The 22,256-nt window shown below is 38.0% G+C and overlaps 1 protein-coding gene across 4 annotated transcripts in view; it reads right to left on the bottom strand.

Annotated features, from left to right (window-relative positions):
- The window catches only part of PPEF1 (protein phosphatase with EF-hand domain 1), a 121,226-nt gene that overhangs the window by 5,098 nt on the left and 93,872 nt on the right, over positions 1-22,256 (bottom strand). For all 4 annotated transcript variants that reach the window (XM_029930089.1, XM_029930088.1, XM_029930090.1 and 1 more), the window contains 3 exons: positions 15,998-16,183; positions 14,477-14,619; positions 5,375-5,481 (listed from right to left, as the gene is read on the bottom strand). In XM_029930089.1, the coding sequence (XP_029785949.1) occupies positions 5,375-5,481; positions 14,477-14,619; positions 15,998-16,183 (436 nt within the window). The remainder of the gene's footprint in view (positions 1-5,374; positions 5,482-14,476; positions 14,620-15,997; positions 16,184-22,256) is intronic.

Here is a 22,256-nt window from a genome sequence, read left to right as displayed (position 1 = left end):
GACTTGTCAGTGAGGAGCACCAGGTCATGTATGGAAGTGTTGAATCACTATATTGTACACCTGAAGCTAATGTTACACTTTTAACAAACTGGAATTTAAATAAAAACCCAAAGTTAAAAAAAAAAAAAGAAAAAAGAACATTGCCAATATTCAAAAGGCCCCCTTGTGGCCCCTCACAATTACTACCACCTCCCACTTTGCTAAAGAGAGCTGCTATCTTGATTTCTAATACTATAATTTGCTTTTTGCCTTTTTTGATCTGTATGTAAATGGAATCATGAAGTATATATTTTGGGGGAAGCCTGGCTTCTTTTGCTCAACACTAAGTTCATGAGATTCAGCTATGTTGTTCCATTTAGTTGTAGCATCTTCATTTTCACCAGTGTATAGCATTCTATGGTGTACTATACACAACTTATATATCCGTTCTACTGTTGGTGGACATTAGGTTATCTCCAGTTTGGGGCTATTACAAACAGAGCTCCTAAGAACTTTTCTGTATATGCCCTTTTGGTGCCTTGAACCTATAGCTCAATTTGGAGAGAATTTATATCTTGACAACTTCAGCCCTTGCACACTGCAATACCTACCCATTTATTTTAGTCCTTTTTAATTTCTCTCAATAATATTTTAGAAATCTCATATATCGTTAGGTTCCTTTCTCATACTTGATTATCTACTGTGAATAGTATCTTCGAAAACTTTCATTGTCTAAAAGTTCATTGTTAGCTCCACCAGCTATCAGCTTACTCCTACTCTGCTCCGTATCTACCCTTCTTTGCCCTGTTCTGCGATACTGGAACTGAACCCTGTAAATAATTCTCTTTCAGCACCTGGCATGATGTCAGTAAGAGCACAGGAAGAATGCTCGAAGACACTGCAGAAGAAATACTTCTGGTGTGCTCTCCTTCTTGTTTTTTCAGTACAGCATGGTTACCAGAGGTGTGTGGGAAATGCATTGGCACCCGCTCTCTAGTCAGTTTCACCGACACCACAGTGGGTGGCTTCCTTGCCAGGAGTGTGTGGGAGACACAGTGGTGTGCAGCCCGGGAAGGGTTTTGCTGGCACCCCGGTGGGCGGCTCCATCCACTTCACTTTGGGCTCAACAGCTACAAATGAGCTTTGACATGAGACGTCTCAGTGAACCTCTACCCCGTCTGGTGGGCCACAGTCATACCCTCTCCAATTAGGTCTGAATCTTAGCCTTGATGGAGAGTAGGTGACTCTTCCAAGTTTGTTCCTTCCTTGGGCTCACTTTCTTAGCCTTAGAGATAGTAGCTGCACCCTGCAATTTCTATTCCTGTGTTCCTTAGCATCCTCTTTTAGCCATTTGAGTAATTAGCCTTTTACTAGTTAATAATTCTCTAAATTAAATTTTCCAGTTCAAATTATTACTGTGGTTTCTATCTCCTGAGTACACTCTGATTGCTACACTAATGTATGGAAATGTACTACATTTCTGTGTAGTGACCTTGTGTTCTACAACTTGGTAAAATTCACTTATTAATTCTAATAGTTTTTCTTTGTATTTGAGTTTTCTGTATACTCAATTATGTTGTTTATACATAGTAACATTTTATTTCTTCCTTTGTAATTCTTATCATCTTATTTAATTTGCCTTATTGTAGCAGCTAGCATCCCTTGTACAATGTTGAACGGTATTGAGAGTAGGCATCTGTATTTGTCTCCTATTGCTGCTGTAACAAAAGACCACAGACTTAGTGGCTTTAAAGAACACAAATTTATTTGCTCCTAATTCCGGGGTCTAGAAGTCCAAAATCAGTTTCTCTGGGACACATCAGTGTGTCAGCAGGGCTGGTTCCTTTGAGAAACTCTGACTCCTACATCCCTCTTATAAGGACCACTGTGATTATATCAATTCCACCTAGATGATGCTTAGTAGTTTCCCTAGGTCAAGATCATTTTTTTAAGATTTTATTTGTAAGTAATTTCTATACTCAACATAGGGCTCAAACCCACAACCCTGAGATCAAGAGTTGCATGTTCCACTGACTGAGCCAGCCAGATGCCCCTCAAGATCATTATTTTAATCACATCTGCAAAATCCCTTTTGGGATATAAGGTAACATTCAGAGATTCTGGGGATTAGGATGTAGACACACTGGGGAAGGGGAACTATTCAGTATCTTTCTCCCAACCCCAATCTTAGAAGAAAAACCTCAACATTACCCCATCAATTATGCTATTTTCTATAGGCTATGATAGATATCCTTTATAAGATTAAGAAAAATTACTTCTAGTTTTAGTTTTCTAAGTGTTTTCTAAAACCATGAAACCAAACTAAAATACATCCAGTAAATTTTTCTTATTTTTAAAGAATTATGACTTAATTTTGTTAAATTGGTGAGTTACACTGATGGCTTTTTGAATGTCCACTCAACCTAGAATTCCTAGTGTTTCTAGAATAAAGCTTTTTCTGATATTTCATTTGGGACTTTTTAGGTTTCATTATCAAGGTTATGCTGACCTCCTAAAATAATCTTGGAAATGTTCCTTTTATTTTTATTCTCTGGAAGAGTTTGTTTAAGACTGATTTTATTCTTTTTTTCTTTTGTTTTAAGTAGGCTTCATGCCTAGCATGGAGCCCAGTGCAGGCTTGAACTCTAGAACCCTGAGGTGCTTAACTGAGTCACCCAGGTGCCCCTAGACTGGTTTTAGTATTTAAAAATTATTTTTTAATGTTTATTTTTAAGAGAGACAGAGTATAAGCAGGAGAGGGACAGGGAAAGGGAGACACAGAATCTGAAGCAGGCTCCAGGTTCTGAGTTGTCAATACAGAGCCCAATGCAAGGTTTGAACCCACAGACCACTGGATCAAGACCTGAGCCAAAGTCGGATGCTTAACCTACTGAGCCACCCATATGCCCCTAGACTGGCTTTATTCTTAAATGTATATTTTAATGGCTAATGAAGCTATCTCAACTCAGGGCCTTCCTTGTGGAAAGTTTCAAAATTTCAGATCCAATTTCTTCAACAGTTAAAGAATTGTTCAGGTTTTCGATTCCGTTTTATGTCAGTTTTGGTAAGTGTGTGTATGTGTGTGTGTGTGTGTGTGTGTGTGTACACATATATATCTTAGGAATTTGTCCCTTGAATCTAAAGTATGAATTAATTAACATAAGTTTCCATAATACATCTTATAAGCTTTTTAACATCTATAAACTAACATCTCCCTTTTCAATTCTGACATTGGTTATTTCTCTTTGTTTGTCTCCTTACCAGGGTTTTATCAACTTTACCAGTTTCTTCAAATAACCTTTTTTTTTCTTTACTTTGCTGATCATAGTTTCATCTTTAAAAATATGGAGGAGGGCACTTGTGGGGAAGAGCACTGGGTGTTGTATGGAAATCAATTTGACAATAAAATATTTAAAAAATAAACACATTAAAAATATATGCATTTTCAATTCTTCTCTAACTTGCATCTTATATGTTGCATTTTCATTATCATTCAGTTGCAGAATTCTAATTTCCACTGTGGTTTGTCCTTTGATCCAAGGGCTATTTAGAAGTGTATTTCTCATTTCCAAGCCCAAGGGGGATTTTTTGCCTACCTTCTATCATTGAGTTATAGCTCAATTCACTATGACAGAGAATTGACTCTGTATGTTTCCAATACAAAATTTGTTGCGATTTGCTTTATGTTCCAGGTTAGTGAATTCTTGTGAAGTGTTTCACGTATGCTTGACAAGAATGTGTATTCTGCAATGTTGAGCAGGGTTCTATATATTTTTTTTAGGGAAACTAATCTTTTTGTCAGTTAATTCTTTTAGTTAAAGGAGTATTAGAATCACCCACTATGATGGTAGATTTTTCTACTTCTGCTTGTTCTGTCCATTTTTGTTTTACATGTTTTTGAGGCTATATATTTGAGGTACATACATATTTAGAATGGATTCAATTGATAAACTGAATATTTTATCATTATAAAGTACCCCTTGTAATTTCTAGTAATGTACATTTCCTTGAAAAAAGGATTTCTACTTTGTCTAATTATTAATAGAGCTGTTCCAACCTCAGTTTTGTTAGTGTTTTCATGTTTATATCTTTTTCTAAATTTTATTTTCAATGTTTTATATATATTATTCCATAGTCTACTGGTTTCTGTTGAGACCATTGAGAAGTCTGCTATCAGTCTAATTGTTTTCCCTTTGTAGCAATGTGTATTTCTCTCTGCTTGATTTTAGGATATTTTTTTCTGCTATTGGTGTTCTGTGGTTTCTCCGCAAGGGTGTATAGGTCTGGATTTAATTTTTTTTATCCTATTTGAGAAACACTGCACCTCTCTACCTGTGAATTTAAGTTCTCATTAATTCTGGAAAAGTCTTGGCCATTATCATCCTCTCTTACATTCTCTCCTCCTGGGACCCTGAGTCAATGTATGTTAAACTTTATTTTACTGTCCTTTAGTGTTACCCCCTTTCTAATTCTGTCTTCAGCAGTGTCTGATTTTCTGTTTAACCCATCCATCATGGTTTTTTAAAACAAGTATATTCTTATATCTATTTGGTTCTTCTTCAAATCATTTTTTTTAAATGCATGTTTGTGATTCCACGTTTTATTTCTTTAAAAATTTCTTAGTTATTTTTATTTGTATTTGATAATTCCAATATCTGGTATCTTTAGGGAATGAAATCTGTCGTTTCTGTTGACTCTTACAGTAGCTTGTCTCATTCTTTGTTTCATGATCTTTGGTTACAGACTCATGGTTGATCTTAATCTCTGCATATATTAGTGGCCAAAATTAGGGGTGCATTCATTGACCATGGATTTGCATTTGGTTGCCAAGAGTCAAGGGGCACTACAAAAATAGGCCTACTTTAGCCACCTTGAGGGTCCAGGCTTAATGTGGAAGTCTCAGATTCAGCTTATCCATCTTTCTATTATCCTTTGGTCTAGACTCAGGATTGAGCGCAATACCAAAATTAGCACTTGCCCCCAGGACAACCTAGCATTTTGTGTTAGTTTGCTGCTCCATGCTGGTTTCAAAACACCTTTCATGAGAGAAGAATGTTTCCTAGATACTTACTTATCTTACTGTGAGGCTGGTAGATGCATTACAATTCTGTGTCCTCTAGAATCTAGCTGTTTCTTAACAGGAGGGCCTTCCAGAGTGTCTAGTCTAAGCCACTACCAGAACATAAGAGTTGCTGTTGTTTTAAGTTGAAAGAAACTTACTGCAAAGGAGGGATATGGCTTTTTTCAAGCACATAATGGATTATATTTTATTTTTATCTCTATCTTTCCTTGCCAGTAAAAATAGAGAACTGAAATCTTAAGGAAGAAAAAAAAAACCCGATTTGTACATAAGCTGGTATGTTAAGAAACAGTAAGCATTACATAATTTTATTACCTGATTTACTGAGGTCTTGAAGGTGGAAAGCATGAATGAGGTCAGTTTTTCGTGCAATTATTCTTTCTCTCAATATCCTGATGGCACTAGTTTCAATAGCACTTATCCTATGTTAACAAAACAATTATTAGGTGAAAGATACAGAAATCATCATGTTTTGTCTTGTTTTAATGTGCTATGTTACCACTTACCAGTATCTACTTCAAATGAATTGCCTAACTTTAGACATACCATGTTACTAGATGGTCAGTGTTTGCATATGTATGTACGTGTGTGCATGTATTGTGAAATTTTAAAAGGATTATCACTGGTGTTTTCTTTTTGATTTCACAGATTTACATGAGCAATTAATGTCTGAGCATATCCAAGATTATTCTGAAAAACAAGGAAATTAAGAGGGACTTGCTATAGCAGATTTTAATATTTACTGTGAAGTTGCTGAAACCTAATAGCAGGTATTGGCACAGGAAAAGACAGGTATATGAGTGGAACATAATAGAAGTTGCATAAACATAATGAACTATATATGGGAACAATATATATGACAAAGGAGGTATTACAACTCTGTAGGAAACAGCAAATTTTTTTAACATGGTGCTAGTATAGTTATCCAACTGGATGATAAACCACCTCAGACCATTTACAAAAATAAATTCTAAATAAAGGAGGAACAGAGGAACAAAGTAGTTATGAGTCATATACCTCCCTCCCCCAAAAAAACAAAATGGCAGCGGTAAATCAAATCATATCAACACTAGCATCATACTTGAATAGATTTTTAAACATCAAAAAGCAGAAACTGTGAGACTGGATTTTTTTTTAAAAAAAGACCCAATTATGTTTTCTACAGGAGATACACTTTAGTTTCAAAGATACAAAGAGCTTGAAAGAACAACAACAACAAAAAGATGTATTATGCAAACATCAACCATAAGAAAGTTAGAATGGCTGTACTAATACAAGACAGAATACACTTGAAGACAAAATCTGTTACTAGAGATAAAGAGGAATATTTTATAATGATAAAAGAGTCAATCACTCAAGAAGATAAAATAATTATAAATATGTATGAGCCTAACAACAGAGCCCAAACCTATATGAAGCAAAACTGGACAGAATTGAGTCAGAAATAGACAATTTAATAGTAATAGTTGGACACCTCAATATTCTACTTTCAGTAATAGAACAATGAGACAGAAAATAAAAAAGGGTATAAAAGACTCAAACAGAGGGGCACATAAGTGGCTCAATTGGCTAAGCATCTTGCTCTTGATTTCAGCTCAGGTCCTGATCTCACAGTTTGTGGGATTCAGCCCCACGTGGGACTCTGTGCTAACAGCATGGAGCCTGCTTGGGATTTTCTCTCTCCTTCTCTCTGCTCCTCTCCTGCTCATGCTCTCTCTGTCTCTCAAAATAAATAAATCAATCAACTTTCAAAAACTTAAAAAAATTTAAAGACTTGAAAAGCACTATAAACCAACTAAATTTAACAGATACGTATAAAACACTCCACCCAACAACAGCAGAATATACATTTTTCTAAAGCACATATGGAACATTCTCCATAATAGATCCTCTGCTAGGCCAAAATATGTCTCAATATATTTAACATGATTAAAATCATACAAAGTATCTTTTCTGACTACAAAAGGAATAAATTGGAGTTTAATAACAGAAAGAAACGTGGGGGATTCACAAATATGACAAAAACTAAACAACACCATCCTAAATAGCCAAGACATCAAAGAAGAAATCACCAGAGAAATTAGAAAATACTTTAAGATAAATGAAGATTATAACACATGTCGAAGCATATGAAACACAACTAAACCAGTGCTTAGATGAAAATTCATAGCTATAAATGTTTATATTAAAAAAGAAGATCTCAAATCAATAATCTAATCTCTACCTTCAAACACTAGACAAAAGAAGAGTAAAGTAACCCCAAAGCAAGCAGAAGGATGGAAAGAATAAATAGAAGGGGAAATGACAGGCTTCCATGTTTTACCAGGCTTCACTTTAGTGCACTTTGCAGGTATTTTATACATAGTGAAGGTTTGTGGGAGCCTTGCATCAAGCAAGTCTACTAGCGACATTTTTCAAGTAACGTTTGCTCACTTTGTGTCTCTGTGTCACATTTTGGTTAATAACACAATATTTCAGACTTTCTCATTACTATTGTATTTGTTATGGTGGTCTGTGATCAGTGATCTTTGATGTTAGTATTGTAATTTTGTTTTGGGGGGGCCACAAACCCTGTCCATATAAGACTTAATTGATAAACACAGTGCGTGTTGTGACTTTTCCACTGACCAGCCATTCTCGTCTCTCTCCCTCTCCTTGGGTTTCCCTATTCCCTGAGACACACTGAAATTAGACCAGGTAATAACCCTACAATGCCAAGTGTTCAAGTGAAGAGTCACATGTCTCTCACTTTATTTTTTATTTTTTAAAAATTATTTATTTATTGTTTTTTAGTAATCTCTACATCTGGTGTGGGGCTCAACCTCACAACCCTGAGGTCAGAGTCGCAGGCTCTTACAACTGAGTCAGCCAGGCGCCCCTCTCACATTAAACCAAAAGTTAGAAATGATTAAGCTTAGTGAGGAAGGCATGGTGAAAGCTGAGAGAGGCTGAAAACTAAGCCTTTTGTGCCAAACACTAAGCCAAGTTGTGAATGCAAAGAAAAATTTTTTGAAAGAAATTAAAAGTGCTACTCCAATAAACACAAATGATAAGAAAGTGAAACATTCTTATTGCTGATATGGGGCAAGTTTGAGTGGCTGGCCAGAAGATCACCGCAGTTAAGGGACACCTTGGTGGCTCAGTCAGTTAACTATCTGACTCTTTTAAATTAAAAAAAAATTGTTTGAAGTTTATTTATTTATTTAGAGAGAGACAGAGATAGTGTAAATGGGAGAGGGGCAGAGAGAGAGGGAGAACAGAGAGAATCCCAAACAGGCTCTGTTCTGTCAGCAAAGAGCCGACACGGGGCTTGAACTCATGAAACTGTGAGATCATGACCTGAGCTGAAACTAAGAGTCAGATGCTTAACTGACTGTGAGCTACCCAGGCGCCCCAAGTGTCCAACTCTTAATCTCAGCTCAGGTCTTGATTTCAGGGTTGTAAGTTCAAACCCTGCATTGGGCTCTATGATGGACATGAAGCCTACTTAAAAAAAAAAATCAAACCAGCCACAATATTGCTTTAGTCCAAAGTCTAATCCACAGCAAAGCCCTAAATATCTTTAATTCTATGAAGGCTGAGAAAGCTAAGGAAGATGTGGAAGAAAAGTTTGAAGCTAGCAGAGGTTGGCTCATGAGGTTTAAGGAAAGAATCTATCCCTATAACATCAAAATACAAGGTGAAGCAGCAAGTGCTGATGTAGAAACTATAGCAAGTTTTCCAGAAAAATCTAGCTAAAATAATTAACGAAGGTGGCTACACTAAACAACAGATTGTTAATACAGATGAAACAGCCTTCTGCTGGCAGGAGGTGCCATCTAGGACTCGCATAGCTGGAAAGGAGAAGTCAGTGCCTGGCTTCAAAGCTTCTAAAGCCAGGCCGACTCTCTTGTGAGGGGCTAATGCTGCTGGAGAGTTTAAGTTGAAGGCATTATTTATTTACCATTCTAAAAATCCTACGGCCCATAAGAATTATGCTTAATCCACTCTGCCTGTGCTCTATAAATGCAACAACAAAGCCTGGATGAGAGCACACCTGTTAACAACATGCTTTACTGAATGTTTTAAGTCCATTGTTGAGACCTGCTCAGATAAAAGAATTACTTTCAAAATATGACAGCTCAGTGACAGCACACCTGGTCACCCAAGAGCTCTGATGGAGACGGATGATGAGGTTCACATTGTTCTTGTGGCTGCTAACACAACATCCATTCTGCAGTCCATGGATCAAGGAGAAATTTAGACTTTCAAGTTTTAGTATTTCAAAAATGCATTTTGTTAGACTATAGCTGCCATGGATAGTGATTCCTCTGACTGATCTGGGAAAAGTAAATTGAAAACCTGAAAAGGATTGGCCATTTTAGATGCCAATAAGAACACTCATGATTCATGGGAAGAGGTCAAATAGCAACATTAATAGGAATCTGGAAGAAGTTGATTCCAACCTTTACGGATGACTTTGAGGGATTCAAGACTTCTGTGAAAGAAGTAATTGCAGGCGTGGTGGAAAGAGTAGAACTAGAATTACAAATGGAGATTGAAGATGTGCCTGAATTTCTACAATCTCATGATGGTGAGAAATTCCAATTTTGAAAGAAGTTACGATGGACAAAATGCTGTCAAACAGCATCACATGCTACAGAGAAATTATTCATAAAAGGAAGAGTCAATCAGTTCAGCAAGTCGCATTGTTGTCTTAGTTTAAGAAATGACCACAGCCACCCCAACCTTCAGCAACCACCACCCTAATCAGTGCACAGCCATCAACAATGAGGCAAGGCCCTCCACCAGCAGAAATATTACAACTTGCTGAAAGCTCAGAAGATGGTTAGCAATTACTTTATCAGTAGAGTATTTTTAAGGTATATACATTGTTTTTTAACATGGTATTGCACGCCTAGCGGACTACAGTGTAATGTAAACATAACTTTTATATGCACTGGGAAACTAAAAAATTCTCCTGACTTGCTTTATTGTAACATTTGCTTTCTTATGGTGGTCTGAAACTGGACCTGCAGTATCTCTGAGATATGCCTGTAAATAACTAGAAAACAGGAAAACGAGAGAAAATTAAGGATTGGTTCTTTGAAAAGATCAATAAAATTGACAAAACTTTAGCTAGACTGGCCAAGAAAAAAAAAAAGACTCAAATTTCTAAAATCAGGAATGAAGGAGGGGTCATCACAACTGACCTCACAGAAATAAAAGGTTATAAAGGAATATTAGAAACAATTGTACACTGACAAATTAGATAGCCCAGGTGAAACGGACAAATTCCTGTAAGGATACAAACTACCAAATCTAAGAAGAAATAGAAAAATTGAACATACCTGGAACAAGTAAAAAAAAAATTGAGTAAGTAATGAAACAACTTCTCACAAAGAAAAGCTCAGGGCCAGATGGCTTCACTGGTGAATTCTACCAAACATTTAAAGAAGAATTAATACCAATCATTCACAAACTCTTCCAAAAAAATAGAAGAGGTGGGAATACTACCCATCTTTTCAGATAAAGTATTAGCCTGATACCCAAACCAGGCAAAGATCACAAGAAAACTACATGTCATTACAACATCTCTTAAGAATATACATCAAAGGGCATCTGGCTGGCTCAGTTGGCAGAGCATGTGACTCTTGAGCTCCATGTTGGGCACAGAGATTACTTTTAGGCATTTTTTTAATTGAAAAAAAAAAAGAATATAGATGGAAAATCCTTAGCAAAATACTAACAAACTGCATTCAGCAATATACAAAAAGGATTGTATACCATGAACAAGTGGGATTTATCCCAGGAATGCAAGGTTTGTTTGCCATCCAAAATGAATAAATGTAACACACTGTATTAATAAAACAAAAAACAAAAATCACACGATCATCTCGATAGATACAGAGAAAGTATTTGTTGACAAACTCCAACACTCTTTCATGATGAAAACACTCAACAAAGTAGGCATAGAATGGAACTTCTTCAACCAGATGCGGGGTATCTACATAAAACACACAGCTGATATACTTAATGGTGAAAGACTGAATGTGCCCCACTTAAGATCAGGAACAAAGCAAGGATATCTGCCCTCACTACTTTTAGTCAATGTTAGTTGTAAGCCAAAGCAATCTTGAAAGAGCAAACAAAGCTGCAGGCATCACAATTCAAGACTTCCAGTTATATTACAAAGCTGTAGTCATCAAAACAGTATGGCACTGGCACACAGATCAACAGAACAGATTAGAAAACCCAGAAATAAGCCCACAATTATATGATTAATTAATCTTTGACAAAGCAGGAAACAATATGCAGTGGGAAAAAGATAGTCTCTTTAACATATGGTGTTAGGAAAACTGGACAAGCTACATGCAGAAGAATGAAACTGGACCACTTTCTTACACCATACACAAAATAAATTCAAAATGGATTAAATACATAAATGTGAGACATGAAACCATAAAAATCCTAGAAGAGGGCACAGGCAGTAACCTCTTTGGCATCGGCCATAGCAACTATTTTCTAGATAGATCCCCTGAGGCAAGAGAAACAAAAGCAAAAATAAACCATTGGAATCACATCAAACTAAAGAGCTTCTGCACAGCAAAGGAAACAATTAACAAAATTAAAAGGCAACTTACAGAATAGGAGAAGATATTTGCAAATGATGTATCCAATAAAGGGTTAATACCCAGAATAGATCAAGAACTTATAAAACTCAACACCCAGAAAACAAATAATCCAATTTAAAAATAGGCTGAAGACATGAACAGAAATTTTTCCAAAGAAGACATGGAGATGGCCAAAAGATACATGAAAAGATGATCATCACTTACCATCAGGGAAATGCAAATCAAAACCACAATGAGATACCACCTCACACCTATCAGCATGGCTAAAATTAATATAAGAAACAACAGGTGTTGGTGAGGACGTGGAGAAAGGGGAACGCTCATGCACTGTGGTGGGAATGTAAACTAGTGCTATAAACATACAATGGAATATTACTCAACCATAAAAAAGACTGAAATCTTGCCATTTGCAATGACATGGATGGAGATAGAGTATAATGCTAAGTGAAATAAGTCAGAGAAAGAGAGATATAGGATTTCACTCATATGTGAAATTTAAGAAATAAAACAAACGAGCAAAGAAAAAAAGAGAGACAAACCAAGAGACAGACTGTTTAGGACAGAGAAGAAACTGATAGTTACCAGAATGGAGGAAGGTTGGGCGGGGATGGGGGAAATGGGTGATGGGGGTTAAGGAGGGCACTCATCATGATGAGCACTGAGTGGTGTATGGAAGTGTTGAATCACTATACTGTACACCTGAAGCTAATGTAACACTACATGTTCACTATACTGAATTAAAAATGTACAAAAATGTTTTTAATGGAAAAAAGGGAAATGTGGTGTATCCATATAATGGAATATTATTCAGCCATCCAGAGGAATGAAATACTCATGCACGTTACAACACGAATGACCGTCAAAAACATTGTGTTGAGTGAAAGGAGCCTGTCACATACTGTGTGATTCCATTTACATAAAATGTCCAAATAGGTAAATGCATAGAGATGGGAAGCAGATTTCTGGCTGCCTAGAGTTGTTGATGGGGGAGGTGACTGGTGAGTGACTGCTAATAGGTACAAGTGGTCTTTTTAGGATGGCAAAAATGTTAAAAAACTAGATTATGGTGATGGTTGCACAGCTATAACTATTTGTTGTATCGTGAGTTGTATATTTTAAATTGGTCAACTTCATTGTACATGAATTATGTCTCAACAAAGCTGTTAAAATAAATTAGAGATTAACTTACTAATAAAACACAATAAAATAAAAACTTGGTGCAGAGATATTTTTCTTACAGAGATAAAAATCCAAAAGATATAATGAAATTATATATATATATATGTGTGTGTGTGTGTGTATGATTTCATAGAAATAAAGCAAAATGCAGACACCAACAAAATATATGCAACATAACCATAAAAATCCTCTATCTGTCACATGCAAAGAACTACTAAAAATTGATCAGGAAATGACAAGTAACCCAATATAAAATGGGGGAATAGTAGGAAATTCAAAGAAGAGAAAAACGCAATGTCCAAAAACATAAGATGGGTAAACTCAGCTGTCTAAAAAGTTGCTAATTAAAACAATGAGATTTACCATTTTGATCCATTGGCTTGGCAAAAATTAAGCCGTGTGACAATATCTAACACTAATGAGCATGTGGAAAAACTGGTATGTTGTTTCTCATATTGTCAATTGTCCCAACTCTTTTGGAGTATCTAGCAAAATTGTAAACATATAAATCCATAAATACCCTATTTTGAAATGTTTTGTAAAAAACCCCACTAACTTATGGCTGTGTTTATGTACACACAGACAAGGGCGTGTTACAGCATTGTTTTTAAGTGCAAAACGCTGGGAGCAATCTAGATGGCCATCAGTTGACTAGGATTCAAGCACGCCATAATCACTATGGCACATCTACTAAAAAGAATGAGTTAGGACTATATGCACCAACTTGGAGTGATGTTGATGATGTAACCTTTACCAAAAAAGTTGGTTGTAGACTGTGCAGTGTGATTCCATCTTTGTAAAAAATAATAATAATAAAAAAAATAAAGTATGTATGTTGCTGATGACTTTTCTCCTCCCCCGGGATCTGTGTTTGATGAGGAAAAGGATTTTTGCCTGTTTTGTTCATTGCTGTATCACCTGTGCCTAAAACAGTGTGTGACATATGTAGTAGGTACTGAAAATTTTTTTTTTATTCGATGAATATAAAGGTCTGTCTACTTTTGTGGGAGCAAGAAGAGGGTGGAAGGGTCCACTCCAGGCTATCAATTTCAGTTGTATCTGCAGAAAAGGATTATCGAGAACAAGGGGGTGAGAAGATGATTAGCATTTTCTGTGTACATCTTTGTTTGGTCTCACTAGTTAACAATACACATACTCATTTTATAATGAAAGCTACCTGACAAGGCAATGTTAAATGGAGAAAAGGAAGATAAACTATGGATGCCATCACATGGAGAGACACAAAACTCTTGTCATATGCACTTCTGAGGAGAGACGAGACCAAGAGGCCAGAGCACACAGGGCTGTATGGGGGACAGAGAAGACTGCAGGCTGAGGGACCGGCTGGATGTAGGGACTGTCTTTTCTTTACATTCAGTTAGAGGTTGTTCGTGGACACTGATTGCTTTACCCATTTAAAGAGACATATGGATTGAAAATTGCTCCTTTTGGTTTTAAATATGAATGCATTCATCACTGGGTGTCTGGAATGAAATCTATTTTTTTTATACCCATGAGTAACCAGTAAGGAGTTGTCTTTACTGTGGCTGCTCTTAGTCACTCTGGACTGGATCCACTTGGCCACCAGCACCAGCGCTCAGAATCCTCCTTAGAGCATACGCACCTTTGGTAAAGAGGCTTCAAGCATGTTGTCCTAGTTACTTGGTACTGGAAGAATCGAGGGTCCATATCATAGAACAGCTTGATGTAAGCTCCTCGATTACTGCCTTCTTCATAATAATTAGAAGCAGAAAACACAGTAACAACCTGAAAAAGAAAAGGAGGGCCAGGATCACATAGAGTTAGGTCTCAAAAGGTCTTTCAGTTAAGTCAGAAATAGCTCAATTCCTAAAAAGGCAAAAATCAAAGTTCGAGACCCATACACGTGATCCAAGTCTGACAGGATTTTCTGTGTTTCCACCAGTGAGGCAACATGTCCCCAAGGAGTACCGACCTCCAGCTGCTCGTCCCCATAGTGCCTGGCCTGGCAACCCTGTGTGCAATTTCAGTCCCATATCTTACAATCCCACTTCACGCTCAGTTTTACAAATTTGAATTTTCCAAGCGGGTAAAGCCTTTGTCTTCTTTCTTTGTGATAATGGAGCGTTCAAAATAAAACTTGTCTCATATCAGTCTTCTTCCTTTGCTTAAAGCTGACTGACTTAGAGGGCTTAGGGCCCCATAAAAGTCGTCACGTAAGGGCAGAGAAAACAGTGGCCGGAATAAGGGCCCAGGACCACCGTGTTGGGAAGGAACCAGCTTCGGGCCCCTGGTGGAGGACGGCAGGGTAATTCTTGTTGGTGACAGGAAGCCTGGCTTGGGCCCAGTCCTGCTCCAATCGGCATGCTACTTCAGACAGGCTGTCTTCTGTTTTCTTAGTACAAAGAAACCTTACATAATACTTGCCTCAACAATCTCCCGACATTAGTACGAGCCTGAAACGAACTCATACAGTTAAGAAAAGCAAAAGTTCTTTGAAATACAAAGAAATGCCACACAATTTGGTATTCCATTTGATTTAGCGCTGTTCTCTACTAGAAAAGGGACATCCCAGGACAACTTGGGACAAGAAACCAGTTCCTCAGCCCTCGCCTCTTCCAGCCTTACCAGACTGCCCCAAAGGAGCACAACACGCCCCACGCTTGGGGCCGCAGCTCCCCCGGGGCCAGGAGATGGAGCTGGCCCCTGGGCGAGGAGAAGGGAGGTGAATCTGTGGCTCCGACCCGCACAGGGAAAGCACAGAAGGTGAAAGGGAGCAAACTGGATTCAGGGCTGCCCTGGCTGTGCTCTGTGAGGATAGATACGTGCACTCTTAACCCCCCTGTGCTGGGAAGCTGCCTCTTGGTGAGTAAAGAACGCAGCCTTTCGGTGTGTGTACTTCGAGCTACGTGTCAGAATTTCTATCTCTGGGATTAGGGAACATCAGGGAAATGAGCCAGCTATGTCTTAGGGTGAGGCACGGTGAGGCCCCTTCACACAACCTGTGTGAACCCTATAGTCTCCTGCTTCCGTCTCCCAAAGCACGGCATGTTTTTGGCCCGGGGAAGACACCTTTCCATGGGCCTCTAGGTCAGATGCATCCTGAGAAGAAAGACTGCTTGGGACAAGGATGTCTGTGATGACATCACCAACAACATTAGCTTACCTTCCCGTCGTGACAGATTTCATAGCCTTCGGGCTTACATTCATGAGACCTAATGACCATCTTCAAATGGTGTCTGTTAAGAACCTTGGAGGTAACATCTGGTCCAAAATAGCAACCCCCTCCTCGACTGGTGTTTGGGTAGCAGCCTTTTTGGCCTCTGGGATCACTCCACAGAATATCGATAATCTTTGAACAACAAACCAGGTTAGGCAGTTATTTACAAGTGAGACTCTATCTTTCTAGATTTCAACTTATATGCCAGAAATATCAATTCAAGTTAACTCATAGTCTATTTCTCATTCCTCCTTCAAACTTGTTTCATACTCCTCTCCTCCATGAATCTCTTCCCCAATAACTGGAATGCCCACAGCCAGCACAATCCCTTTCTGCTTATCTCCAACAACCAATGTAGCAATAACAATAACCAACACAGCAATACTCAGTAGTCATGAAGGATCAGCCCTTGCCTTTCTTTGTGTCTTGAAAAAATCTCATCACGACTGTTTCACTATGGCTGAATCTACCAATTCACAATTCTTACATGAGATGCAAGTTCTCTTAAAAGAACTTCATTGTCATGTTCCAAGGAAAAAGCAGCTCTCCACAGTGAACACACATTAGATGTTCTTTTTTTTTTAAAATATTTATTTATTTTTGAGAGGAAGGGGAAGAGAATCCCAAGCAGGCTCCACACTGTCAGTGCAGAGCCCAACACGGGGCTCAAATCCACAAATCATGAGATCACAACCTGAGTTGAAATCAAGAATTGGACACTTAACCTCCTGAGCTACCCCCCACCACATTAGATATTTTTAATATGTTCAAAGAGATAATCAGGTGTCCCAGCTGTGGCTTTGGCCCTGGCTTTTGTCCTGTTGAGCAGACAGCATGAGGAAGCCTTTTCCCCATCACAAATATAGAAAAGAGTTCATCCACGAATACTTCCCTAAATCATCTCCTTTACTTTTTGGCCCATTGATAAGAACATTCTCAGTTTTAGCAACAAATTCAGCCACTGACTGGTTTCTACAATGTGTTCTAAATCCACAGGTATTTTATTAGTATAACATTTCCTTTTGGGGCTGAAAGAGGTAAATGCAGTCTACCTGATGCCCAGGACTGAAGATCCAAGTTTCTAAGAATATCTTTCATGGCTCTGATCTACGTATAATGTTTCTTTATTTAAAATTCCTACAGGAGCTTAAGCAGCAGTGAGAAAAGAAATAGCTTCATCACTAAAGCTGTGTAGCCTTGAGAAAACTCTCTGGGGCTGTTTCTAGATCTTTAAAATGAGGGGTTTGGGCCAGATGACTTGTAAAGTATCTCAAAGTCCTAACACACCATGATTCTAAGAGTCTATATTTTCCACACTTCTGTTCTGCGGGCATGAAGAACATGCATTTTAAGTTCTATAGCTATTCAAGCGGTCCAAGTGAGGTCTTGACAAGAGGACCAGAAATGGTTGTCCTGGTAAACTTGACTGTACACTCATTCACAGGTTTGGTATTGAAGGGGAGCTAGAAATAATTGAGGGGGGAAAAGACAGTGAGAGGGAGAGAAGGAACCGGTAGGAGAACTCTGGAATGATAAGCTGGTTGGGATTTGTCGAAACCCTCCATTGGGCGCAAACCAGACACTTGCAAAGTTTTTGATGATTGACTGCATGAGAAACATGGAACATGAGAAACTGTGCTTTTTTAAGGATGAGATTAAGTTTTAAATTCTTACGTGAAATGCAAGCCATTTATAGCTAAAATCACCCCCGGGTAACCTCTTAAATTATCCTTAAAGCATACTATACATGATTTTGTATATGCAATCCTATACAATAGTATGGATGTGTGAATATCTTATATGTGTAATAATGTACAATGTGATAGATAACATGAGAATAAAATTTGTACATACTTTTCTCCTTTTTGCCATATACATATAGTTAAAATTTGCAGAAGTTAAATGTATATATAATGAGCTCTGTTGAACTAGAGTAAGCACTGGCCAAGGAGTTGCCTATATCACCTGAGACAAATCATTTAACCTCTTTGAACTTTAGTTGCCTCATCAATGAAACAAGAAAGATATATCAAACATTCATTTTTCTCTGACTCAAAGTCAGAGGGGTATGAATTTCACAGAAATGAATTTCTTCAGAATCATCCATTCCAGGAGCTTATACTTCTTTTTTCGGTCTAGAATTCATTCACTTGACTAGGTTTACCCAGACTGTAAGTATTACATAGATTTGATTCTAAAACTCACACCAAAAATGGGGCCCTCTAACAGACCCTTTGTGGGTAAAACAAATTCCTCAGAAGAGACCATCTCTTTCCTTCCAACAACATCCTCTCTTCTGAAATGCAAGGGCCTTGTGAGTGGTAAGTGCATGAAAAATAGTTATTTACAATATTCCTTCCTGAAAATGTTCAAACCAAAAATTGGAAAAGTCTTAGTGAATGACAGCTTGTATATGACCCGGTCAATAAAAATCTATTTGTGCCTCAGCCTTTAAACCTCCTAAATCCAAAATAAATCCAGCAAGAAATGCCGCACACTTTTCTGCAGCTCTAAGTTATCCAGTTCCCAAAAGTATGCTTTGGGTGAGAGTGAACAGCTGTGAAAGGTGCATCCAAATGTTTCACTTCTAAGACACTAATGCTACAGATCCACTATTCTTTTGTATTTTCCCTTAGTGATGGATCCTCCTTCCAGCTTTTGAATATCCTTTAAAAGCTGTGCTCAGCCCAAATTTCCGGCACTACCTAAGTCACTTTAGATGCCTACTCCCTGTCTACCCGTTAGCCACACCGGAGGAGGCGAAACTACAGTAATTCATTTCCTTCTTGAGACCCCTATCATTCTGAAATCATCTTTCCCTTTGGAAAAAAAGAGCTTGGGCATTAAAGGCAGACCCTGGATCACATCCTGCTCTATCAGTCAGTGACTAGCCAAGTGACAAGCCATTTCACTCTTGGGAGCCTGCACAACGAAGCTGACCATCCTTACTACAACTCTGTCCCTACCTCCAGTTCTCCGGATACCCCTAGCCTTGTAGTTTTCATTTCTTTCCACAGAACTTTTCACTTAACACATTATATAATTTACTTGTTTTACTTATTTAATTCCTTTCCCTAGAAGGTAAGCTCCATGAGGTAATAGATCTTTAATGATTGACATTCTCAAAGCTGAGAACAGTCCTGACACCTAGCAGGTGTTCAATAAATACTTGTTAAAGGAATTAATTAAGAGAGTCACTCAGGAAATAAATAATTGAAATTATTTTTTAAACCTCTCTGTACTTGTTCCAAGTCTGTCTTAAAGGAAGAGTATCATGTTTGTCTCTATACAAGGACTTAGCTATGAGTACATATCCCTCCCACATCTCAGTGAACAAAGAACTTAAATAACAGCACTCTGCCAAGAATCATGCACTTCTGTGAGTATGCACAAATAAGGAGCTAGGACCTTTTTAATAACATAGCTCTGAGATATTAAGAAATAAAGTGTGGAATATGGTTTTATCTAGAAATTTCAACTCTAGCTAACTGAAGTACTCATACCCACTTCGTACCAGCAACTGAGGGAAGAAAATTAAGGGTACAACCGAAATTATTAAAATATTGGGGATGAGATTCTGGTCCATTTTACCCTGTGTCAACTCCAATCATGTACATGGAGTCTGTAAGATGCCTCATGTATACTGATGGGGTTTGGGAGGTTCAATTATAGAATAATGACTCCCCCGCTTCTTAAGGCTCCTCCGTCTGTAATTCTAACTTATCTAGGCTTCCAGAGGTCACACTTTTCCTTTTGTGCCACTCCAATCTCTTTGGCATCATTTTTTATATTTACCAGAATCCTAGAAGTGCTCATTCTAACCTTTGGTCTTGTCAGAATTTAAGGAGGCATCCTTTCTTATCTGCCATAGGTTGCCTGTTATGCTTAACTTGATTTTTTAATACTTTGGATGCACAAGCCATTGCTGAATTCTATTTCTCTCATACTACCTCTTCTTCCACCCTCTCCTCATTGGTTAGAGGATATTTTACATCAGAAATCACATTTTAGTCTACATTTTCAAGAACTGAGGTATAAGAATATAGAGTCAATAAATAGGGGCTTCTTGGGGGTGAGCAATTAGAAGAGAAAAAGGCTGATGGTCCCATGATACTAGGTCAGAATCAGGGAAAGGGGTAGATGAGAAGAGCCCTCTCAGGGCCTCAAAGATGGTCGGTACCCTGCCCCTGCAAAAGAGACCTATGTTAATGGGATCAGATTGTGGAGCTATTTGTGAGCCTGGGACATTGTTAAAAACAATAGCACAATCAGCTAGCAATTAGTGAAGGCTAAGAGCTGGGTCTGGTACAAATAGAGGCAGACAGGGTGGGGGCACCTGGGGGGCTCAGTTGGTTGAGCATCCAACTCGATTTGGGCTCAGGTCATGATCCCAGGGGAAATCAGGGAAAGAGAAAGAGAGCCTAGCTAAAGCTACAAGGCCCCAGTAATCAGGGAAACTGTGTATATGTTCTTCACCCTGTAAAAAGTGACATCAGAGACCACACATGGAGAGGTCACAGATGTCATTGAACTAGTCAAGACAAGCACTAAACAAATAAATGAGCAAAGAAGCAAATAATAGCAAGCCCCAGAGGAGCATGGGAATAACTATCTAGAGTTACTACATTACTTAAAATGCCCAGTTTTCAACAAAAAAGGTTATAAGACTTGCAAAGAAAAAATTACACAGGGAAAAACAAACAGGTGATAAAAACTACCTTTAAGAGGACTAGATATTGACTTAGCAGACAAAGCAGACTTAGCCGACAAAGATTTCAAAGTAACTATTATGAATATGTTCAAAGAGAACCACACCACTCAACAAGAATGGAATACATTTTTTCCTCAAGAGCACATGAAGCATTCAGACCATACACTAGGCCATAAAAAAAGCCTTGTTGGGATGCCAAGCTGACCAGTGAAGCATGCAACTCTTGATCTCAGGGTTGTATGTTCAAGCCCCATGTAGGGTGCAGAGATTATTTTAAAAAATAAAATCTTAAAGGTGCATGGGTAGCTCAGTTGGTTAAATATCTGACTCTTGATTTTGGCTCAAGTCAGGATCTTACAGTCATGAGACTGAGCCCCTCATTGGGCTCCATGCTGGGAGTGGAATCTGCTTAAGATTCTCCCTCTCTCTCTCTCTCTCTCTCTCTCTCTCTCTCTCTGCCTCTCTCCCACTCACATACTCTCTCTCTCTCTCTCTCCCTCTCTCCCTCTCTGTCCCCCCAAAAAACCCCAAAACTTAAAAAAAAAGCTTTGGTATGTTTTAAAAGGATTTAAATCATGTAAAGTATGCTCTCCAGCCAAAACTGAATTCAAGTAGATCATTAAGAGAAAGAAATATGGGAAATTCACAAATATGCAGAAGTTAAATAACATACTTCTAAATAATATATGGGTTAAGGAAGAAATCACAAGGAAAATTGGAAAATACTTTGAGATGAATGAAAATGAAAGGACAACATAGCAACACTTATGGGATGGAGCTAAAGTAATACTTAGAGGGAAATTTATAGCTTCATTATAAATGGCAAGAGATCTCACATCAATGACATTATCTTTCACCTTAGGAAAGTAAAAAAGGAAGAGCAAACTAAATCTAAAACAAGCAGAAAGAAGTACATAATAAAGATTACAGAGAAATAAATGGAGAGAATAGAAAATAATGAAGTCAATAAAACCAAAAGTTGTTTCTTTGAAAAGATCAATTAAATTGATAAACCTTGGTGATACTGACCAAGAAAAAAAAGAGACCCAAATTACTAAAATTAGGAATGAAAGCGAAGACATCACTATTGACTTTATATATATTTAAATATGTGTATATACTACAAACAACTTTAGGTCAACAAACTAGATAAATTAGATGAAATGGACAAACTCCAAGTAGACAAACTATGAGGACTACCAAGATACAAACTACTTAAGAAGCAATAGAAAATCTGAATAGAACTATAGGAAGAAAGAAGGGTGTGAATTACGTTTTAAACTTCCTACAAAGGGGCACCTGCGTGGCTCAGTTGTTTAAGCATCCGACTTTGGCTCAGGTCATGATGTTGTAGTCCATGAGTTTGAGCCCCGCCATGTGCTCTGTGCTGACAGCACAGAGCCAGGAGCCTGCTTCGGATTGTGTCCCCCCTCTCTCTGCTCCTCCCCCACTCGCAGTCTGTCTTTCTCTCTCTCAAAAATAAAATTTTTAAAA

Source organism: Suricata suricatta, chromosome X, assembly GCF_006229205.1.
Source record: "Suricata suricatta isolate VVHF042 chromosome X, meerkat_22Aug2017_6uvM2_HiC, whole genome shotgun sequence".
In the NCBI taxonomy this organism is placed as follows: Eukaryota; Metazoa; Chordata; class Mammalia; order Carnivora; family Herpestidae; genus Suricata; species Suricata suricatta.
Note: the sequence above shows the minus strand (reverse complement) of the source record. Positions and strands in the feature narration are given on the sequence as shown.